General features: G+C 42.3%; 1 protein-coding gene across 1 annotated transcript in view; it reads left to right on the forward strand.

The window, feature by feature from the left end:
* Positions 1–7,743: 7,743 nt before the first annotated feature.
* Positions 7,744–7,919, forward strand: part of SARAF (store-operated calcium entry associated regulatory factor) — a 61,473-nt gene continuing 61,297 nt past the window's right edge. Inside the window, exon 1 of the mRNA XM_044681118.1 lies at positions 7,744–7,911. Within this exon, the coding sequence (XP_044537053.1) occupies positions 7,744–7,911 (168 nt within the window). The remainder of the gene's footprint in view (positions 7,912–7,919) is intronic.

The raw sequence follows: 7,919 nt of genomic DNA on the forward strand, positions 1-7,919 counted from the left end.
GAAGATACCAATGGAGCACTCAAGCTATTCATTGGTTATCTCTTGCTTTTGTTACAAATCCACATGCCTCCACAAACTGTAAAATGATGGTGTCTAATAAGTCTGTTGGCTCTCACATTCTACAAGTCTATGAACTCATACAATGCACCTTTGGGAGCACTTGTAAGGGGTACAAAGTGTTTTCCTTTCTGCAACTTTGGGAGATGGTACCTAACTGAAAATGGGATGGATGAGGAACACACTCAGAGATTCAATGACTTGCCCCAGGTCACACCAAGGTCTCAGTATCAAGAGTTAAGCCTTGAAAGTATGTTTCCCACTCTTTCCACTTGTAACAGACATCTTTTAAGATATACTCCATTAGAAACAGTTAACAGGTCATTTAACTAGGAGTTAAATTATCGAGCAACCAACAATGTCCAAGATAGGGTTAACAGCTAATTTAAGTGAAAGTTAGTTTTCAAGCAACCATTAATGTCCAAGAGTCAATAATGTGTAGGAAAGAACATAGGTCACAAAATTTAAATGCCCTCAAAACTCTTGGGCAAATAAATAAGGCTACCAGAACCTCTTTAAATCAGAATTCTTATCTTATAGGCCTGGCCCTCAAACCTAGAAAAGTGCATAGGGAGGTCTGATGAATCGCACTAAAATTCAGGAATTGAGTTTTCCAAAACAGAGCACATTTTGTCCCACACTAGAGAGGGGGAGCTGGTAAAAGCTGATAGGTGACAGCAGCAAGTTCTGAAGGTCAGTAGTCTTTTCCAGGCTTCCTGCTTCTTGCCTTGCTTTCTCTTCAGGCTCTGTTGGTGCTGAAGGTGTCTCCCTTTCTGGAAAGTCTCCTCCTCTCTAGATCTCATGGCACTGCTCTGGAGGGGTGCTCTTCCAGCTATCACGTTTACCTTGCATAACAATTATAACCCAGATCTATTCTAGTTCCTGACTTTCTGCCTTTTCCACACTTTCCTATGATCTCATCTGCTCCCACGAATTCACAGAATCATAAAACTTGAGAGGCAGAAGGGATGGCAGGGGCCATGGTTCAACCTAGACATTAAAGAAATCAGCACTACCTTATTCCCACGTAGAGGTCACAAAACTGCTGCTTGAAGACCTCTAAGAAGGAGGAAACCATCACCTCCAGAGGCAACTAATTCCACTTTGGGGTGATTCTAATCAGTGGCAAGATTTTCCTGAAATCTGGCCTAAGTATACTCTGTTTCTTCTACAGATCTTCATATAATATAAATCTGAGGCTTTCCACCATCCTGGTTGCTCTTCAAATTTATCAATGTCCTGAAAGCAAGGATCCCAAACACAATACTCCACATGAAGTCTGATAAGAACAAAGTACAGTGGGAATCTAATCTCTCTCTTCTTGAAAACTTGGTCTTTCAACACAGTCCAAGACATCATGAGTTCTTCTTGGCTGCCATATCCCATTGATGACACATTAAACTTGCAGTCCATTAAAATACCCAGATCTTTTCAAACTGTTGTCCAACCATTAGTGTGAACAAACTAGTACATGACTTCTCCTGACCAGTCTTTGATACCAGGCCACACTTCAGTTCCAGCTTCACATCATCTCGTCATCCACATAGGTGACATGACCATTGCACTAGATTTCTGTCCACCGTGTACTCCACCCTTCAACTTCTCCAGAAAACAATATCCCAGATGGGTTGTCCTTTATCAGAAAGTAAGCAACTTGAGGGTGTCTAAAAAAACTGGGCACTTAGTACAATGCCTAGAACATAGTAAGTCCTTAATAAATCCTTTTCAATCTTGCATATATAACCCTTCACACCTTAAATTTGTGAAATTTATTTTTTGGGCCAAAAAACTAAGACTTTACATTTGCTCCTACTGAATTTCACTTTGTGAGATTCAGTCCAATGCTCTAGCCAGCCCCATTCTTTTTGAATCCTAGCTGTCATCCACTGGGTCAGTTATCCTTCTCAGCTTCGTGTTCTTTATCCAAGTCACTGATGAAAACATCAAATAGCCTAGGGTCAAGCAGAGTCTTGGAACACTCTACTGGAGACTTCATGCCACTTAACATTTACCTCTATGAATCCAGTCAACCAAACAGTTTTGGCTATAACCTAATTGTATCAGTGCCTAATCCAATGCTCTCCACCAGAGTGTGTAAGGATGGGAGTTGTGCAAGGGGGATGGGACCAAAGGAGCCAGAGAAGGCAGTTGCCTGCAGTTGAGACCAGAGGAGGATTCTGGGATTTTCTCTGAGGAAGGAGAAGAAAGGTCTTCGGGCAGAGGACTGGGAAGAGGGAGGAGGAGTACAACCCAGCTCGGATCCAATCCTGAGGATTTCCTGAGGATCTTTCTTTGGAAATTGAAACCCTGATTCCCTGATCAAAGCCATTCCATTGCATTTCATCCATCAAGACTTCAAACATAAGAGTCAGCTAAGTTTTTGAACTCCATTTTGGGAGTGATCTCTTAGTCTCCTTCTCCCATTACCCAACCTTGCTGAGCCCCCTTTTCAGTCAAAACTTAGATTATAGAAAAGGATAGAAGCAAAAAAAAATAGAAATAGACAGAAGAAATGCATATTGGCCAGGGGAGGGGGGGAGGTCGGGGGGAGAAGGGGAAAGTAAGGGCATAAATCATGTAACCATGTTAACTTTGCTAAAATATAAATAATAATAAATGTTAAATAAAATATAAATAGAAACAGAAGGGGCAAGGGAAGAAGTTTAGGAGTAGGAACCCCAAAGGTTCCCTCCTAAGTGACAGACCCCAGAGAAATAGAGAAGAGAGCACCCCAAAATCCCTCTGCCCTTCACCCCTTTCCCCAATCTCTGAATTGCAAATAATAAAGGCCATTCATCAGTCAGATAGCTTCCAGAGTGCCTGAGAGACAACAAGGGAGAGGGGAACCACAGCTTGGTCTGGCTGCCTCCACCTTGAAGTCAGACCACCTGCTGTGAAATTGATGGGGGGAGGTTTGTGTGAACCCCATCTTTATTCAGGATCAGAATGGAGTACCACATACCTCCTCTTATATGGAAGCCTCGCCCCCAACTCCCGTGGGGTGGCACGACCATCCAGGTCACCCAGTTTTGGGGTGACGCCTCCCAGTGTATATTCGGCCCCAGGGGAGAGCTGGAAGAGAGACTCACCACATAGACATTCTCTCTATCTCCCTTTGATCAAACATCCAGGACTGGCTCTTTTAATTGTTACAAGTGGCAGGAGATATTTTATCAAAAGCTTTTCTAAAATCTAGATACTATAGAGCCACATCATTGCCATTCATCTGTTACTCTAGTAATCCTGTCAAAATAGGAAATGAGGTTAGTCTGTCACTCCCTATTTTGGAGATCATTACTTCCATTTCTAGAAGTTCACTAACCATCTCTTTAATGATCTGCTTTAGAATTTTCTCTAAAAGACCGATATTCACATTCAGAGGAAGAACTGTAGGAGTAGAAACACAGAGAAGAAAAACAACTGCTTGAACACATGGGTTGATGGGGATATGATTTGGGATGTAGACTCTAAATGACCACCCTAGTGCAACTATCAATAATATGGAAATAGGTCTTGATCAAAGATCAAACCCAGTGGAATTGCGCATTGGCTACAGGGCTTTGGGGGGTAGAGAAAGAACATGAATTGTGTAACCATGGAAAATTTCCTAAAAAAATTTTTTTTAATTAAATTTTAAAAATAGATCATTTGGAAAAAAAAGAATTATCTCTGAATTGAAATCAAACTCACTGGGGCATACTTTACAGGCTCTGTTCTCTTCCCTTTTTTTGAGGAAAATCAGGGCATTTGCTCTTCTCCAATCTTATGGTACCTTTCCGGTTTTCCATATAATTTTTATTCAGAGCACTCCCAAATGAATGTGCCTAGCACTCATCGCTCTTAAGTTCTAGTCTCCCACTTAACTGCCTGCTTACCACATCCAACTGCATGATCTACAAGTATCTCAAACTCAAAATGTCTGAAAGAGAACTATTATTTTTCTACCTAACCTTACCCTCCCTTCTAACTTCCTTGATCTGGCATTTCCGATCGTCCAAGCTGAAAACCTAAGAGTCACTTCTGATTTTTCACACTCAGTTCTCTAAAGTTAAGAATTGCAGTCTCACTATTAGTCTCACTATTCCAATCATAATCACCACATCAATCCTCTCTTAGACTATTTGTGATGGCCTCTTTCTTGGTCTTCCAGAATCTATGGTATGACCACGTCACTCCTCTGCTCAAGAAGCTTCAGTGGTACCCTACTGCCTTTAGAATAAAATACAAACTTTTTTGTAATTTGTAAATGTAAACACTTCATAATCTGGTTCCTGCCTATCTTTTGAGACTAATTATAGAGCACCACCACCTCATTTTGTGTTCTGGCCAGTCTGGGTTACTTTTCATCCCCAAACAATCCACAGTATAAACTGAATTATGTTTATTTCTCATTTACAAATTTTTGAAAATAACTCCAATTATATTCTTCACCTAATGTTACTTTATAAAAGTAAAAAATAAAACTAAAAAAGCTTAGGAATCATAGCAAAGTTCATGACTGTGAAACAAAGGGTGTGTCAATGTTATAAAAAATAATAAAATATATGCAAGGAGTTTCATTTCATCTCCCTGCCTCCATGACTTTGCAGGTTGTTTCCCACACCTGGATCATTTTTATTATGATTTTTAAAAAAAACCTTTACCTTCTGTCTTAGAATCAATACTGAGTTCTAAGGCAATACAACAGCAAGGACTAGGTAACTGAGGTTAAGTGACTTGGGCAGGGTCGTGTAGCTAGGAAGTATCTAAGGACAAAGTTGAACCCAAGACCTCTCAATTCCAGGGCTGGTTCTCTATCTACTGAGACACCAAACTTCCCCACACCTGGATTATTTTTTTCTCTTCTTTCCTTTTTGTAACTCCTAAAACTCCCCTCCAAGCTAAGCTCAAGGGATACCTCCTTTCAAGAAGCATGTCTTGATTGGCACAGTAAGTCTTCCTCCTGGCATCCTTCCTCCCTACCCCATATACTCAATGTTTATTTTGTGTGTTTTATATTTTATCAACTATGAGCATGTTGTATCATTCTTAGTATGCTCTTAGAGGGCAGAGACTGATTCACTTTTGTACCTTGTGTGTTAGTAGGGTCCAGCAGTGCCAGCACAAAGCAGACCCTTAATGCTTGCTGGCTGATTTATGACAGCTATGGGCAGAAGAAAACTAGAAAAAGCAGACACAAAAACTCAAAAAGTATGGCAATCTGGAACCAAGTTAGCATATGGACACAGAAAATCAAAAGGGGTTACAAACAACTAACCTTAACCTTCCCTACCAACTTGTTCAATTGAACAGAACAGGTTTCATAGAACACAATTTTGCATAAAACATTTTGTTCTTCTTTGTAGGATAAAATGTTTGCTGATGAGTCAAGTTCAAAACAGGGCAAAAGGATATCAATACAAATCTATTTTTAAAAAAATAGTTCATAAGATGATGGCACATGTATAACATCAAATTGCTTACCCTCTCAGGGAGGGTAGAAGCAGAGGTAGAGAATTTGGAACCCAAAATTTTGGAAAAGGAATGTTAAAAATTGTTATTATATCTAAATAGAAAAAATAAAATCATATATAAAAAGCTCATAAGAGCACCAACATATTCTAGTAAAGTACAATAACCAATGTTGATAATGATGGATCTCAATAAGTATGACATGGTTAAATTCTGCTTGGTATACTGTTTAAGAAGTCAGAGAAGTGGATAGAGAGCCAGACCTAGAGTCAGAAGGTCCTTGGTTCAAATCTGACCTCAGACACTTTCTAGCTATGTGACCCTGGGCAAAATCACCTCTTTTCTGCCCTTAAAATTGATCCGGCTCAATTCTAGAACAGAAGGTAAAGATTTGAAGAAAAAAATGTAGAAAAGCACACCATCTATTATTATTATTCCATCTCCATGGAAAATGGCTAAACTTTTAGCATCTTCAAGAGTAAATTGTAATAAATTAACTTAATAATAAGATCTTAATTTCACCAGATAAACAATTGATTTCTGTAAAAATGTTTAAAAGGTTTGTCAAAACCAACTGACAAAACTATGCTGTAATGGATTAGGTAACTTGGATGACATCAAGGCAACATTGGTATATCAACTGTTACTCGGCTATAGTAACAAACTAGCAAGGCAGGATCATAATCCAATGATGAGCAAATGTAGATGTTGCTGGTCTCTAGTTCACAGGCCTCTCAAAAACCATACCTGTAAATGTCTGGAGATGAAGTGCCGACTTTGTGAGAACCAAAGGACTTTGTGGTAATTTGTTTGCTTATCAGATCTGGAAATCTGACTGGGCATAAAAGTCACTGCCCTCCTTATAACAACAGAAAGTATGTACATAACACATTAAGGTCTGCAAAATGTTTTACACATTAGTCCTTTTGATGCTCCCAACAACCCTGTGAGTTAGGTGCTATTATTAACCCCATTCTACAGATGAGGAAATTGGGGCCCAATGAAGTTAGGTGACCTACCCAGTATATCCAGTGTAAATGTCTAAGGTAGGTTTCAAATGTCTTCCAGACTCCAGCCACCTTACCCCACAAGACCCCCAAGTTGAATTTATTGGGGGGGGGGGGGAGATCATAATGGCTGTTTAACCACAGAAAATTGGCCTAGACAGCTGTATTGTTTAAATTACATTTTCTCTGGGAATAACCACATTATGGTTAAACTTTAGCAAAGAAGCCAAACTAGGATTGAATTTATAGACACTAAAGCACATTTTAAACATATCAAAAAAAAAAAAAAACCCTAAAAACTACCATTACTAAATGCTCCTTGCTTCCTTTCTCCAAAGCAACAGTTCTAATGAGGAAATGAGTGGTACTCCCCAAACATCCTGACAACTACTACTGTGGCCTTGGGGTCATCTGTGTAATTGGGCTGTTACCTTCCCACAGAAGTGGAGCATAAAAGTGCCTAGGTGGGGATTTATCTCCATGCCTCATTTCCCCTGAGGAGCAGGAGAACTCGCCCCAGATGAGCACTCCCAAACTCTAGAACCTGAACCCACACCGACTCGGTGGCTTCTGCCAGGAGGGAAGACGCTGAGTCATTAACCAAGAAACCCTTCGCAGCCCCCCGGAAAGCTGCGCTGGGTCCTCTGGGTGGAGCCCAAGAAGCCAGAGGAGGTTTAACCCGGTGCAGGTTAAACTCCAGAAACAAAGCACAGGAAGAAGAGCATCTGTGCAACTGGCTGTCCCAGGTGGGTGGGGGGGTGAGATCCCCCTTTGGCCTGGAGGGACGCCCTCTTGTGGGTCCTCGAGTTTTAGGGGCGTGTGTGTCTTGAGAGCAGGGGTCCCGAGACCCCTACCCCCAGATGTGGGGGTGCCAGGGTCTGGTGGCTCCAAGAACTCCCGGAGCGCGAGAAGCCAGTCTCTATCCTCAATTGGGTTGGGGAGGGTCTGTCCTGCCCACCCCTTCGGGACCCGCAGGGGGGTGTCTGGGCTGCAAGTAACAATAGGCTCAATTTTCTCAAGTTCTTCCAACTTCTCCCTACTGCCTGGGCGCGGGGACTGGCAAGGGTAGGGTAGGGTTGCAAGCACTAATTAAGCTCCTACTGTGTGCCAGGCATTGTGCAAAGCTCATCTTATCTGGGGAAGGGAAATGGGGGGGGCAGCGACAGGAAGCTGAGGGGGAGGAGCGATGTGAAGCGGGGGCCTCAACTAGAGGCGGGGGAGCAGCGACATGAAGCGGAGGGCCGCGACAGGAGGCGGGGGGTCACGACATGAAGGGGGGGTCACGACAGGAAGCTGGGGAGAGGGAGAGATGAAGCGGGGTTGGAGGAGGCCGAAGCCCCGGCCCCTGCTGCCCGCCCTGTCGTCCCGAGCTCGCGGCCCCTCCGCCGTCCTCCTGGCGGCGCC

This window comes from Gracilinanus agilis, chromosome 6 (genome assembly GCF_016433145.1).
Source record: "Gracilinanus agilis isolate LMUSP501 chromosome 6, AgileGrace, whole genome shotgun sequence".
NCBI lineage: Eukaryota > Metazoa > Chordata > Mammalia > Didelphimorphia > Didelphidae > Gracilinanus > Gracilinanus agilis.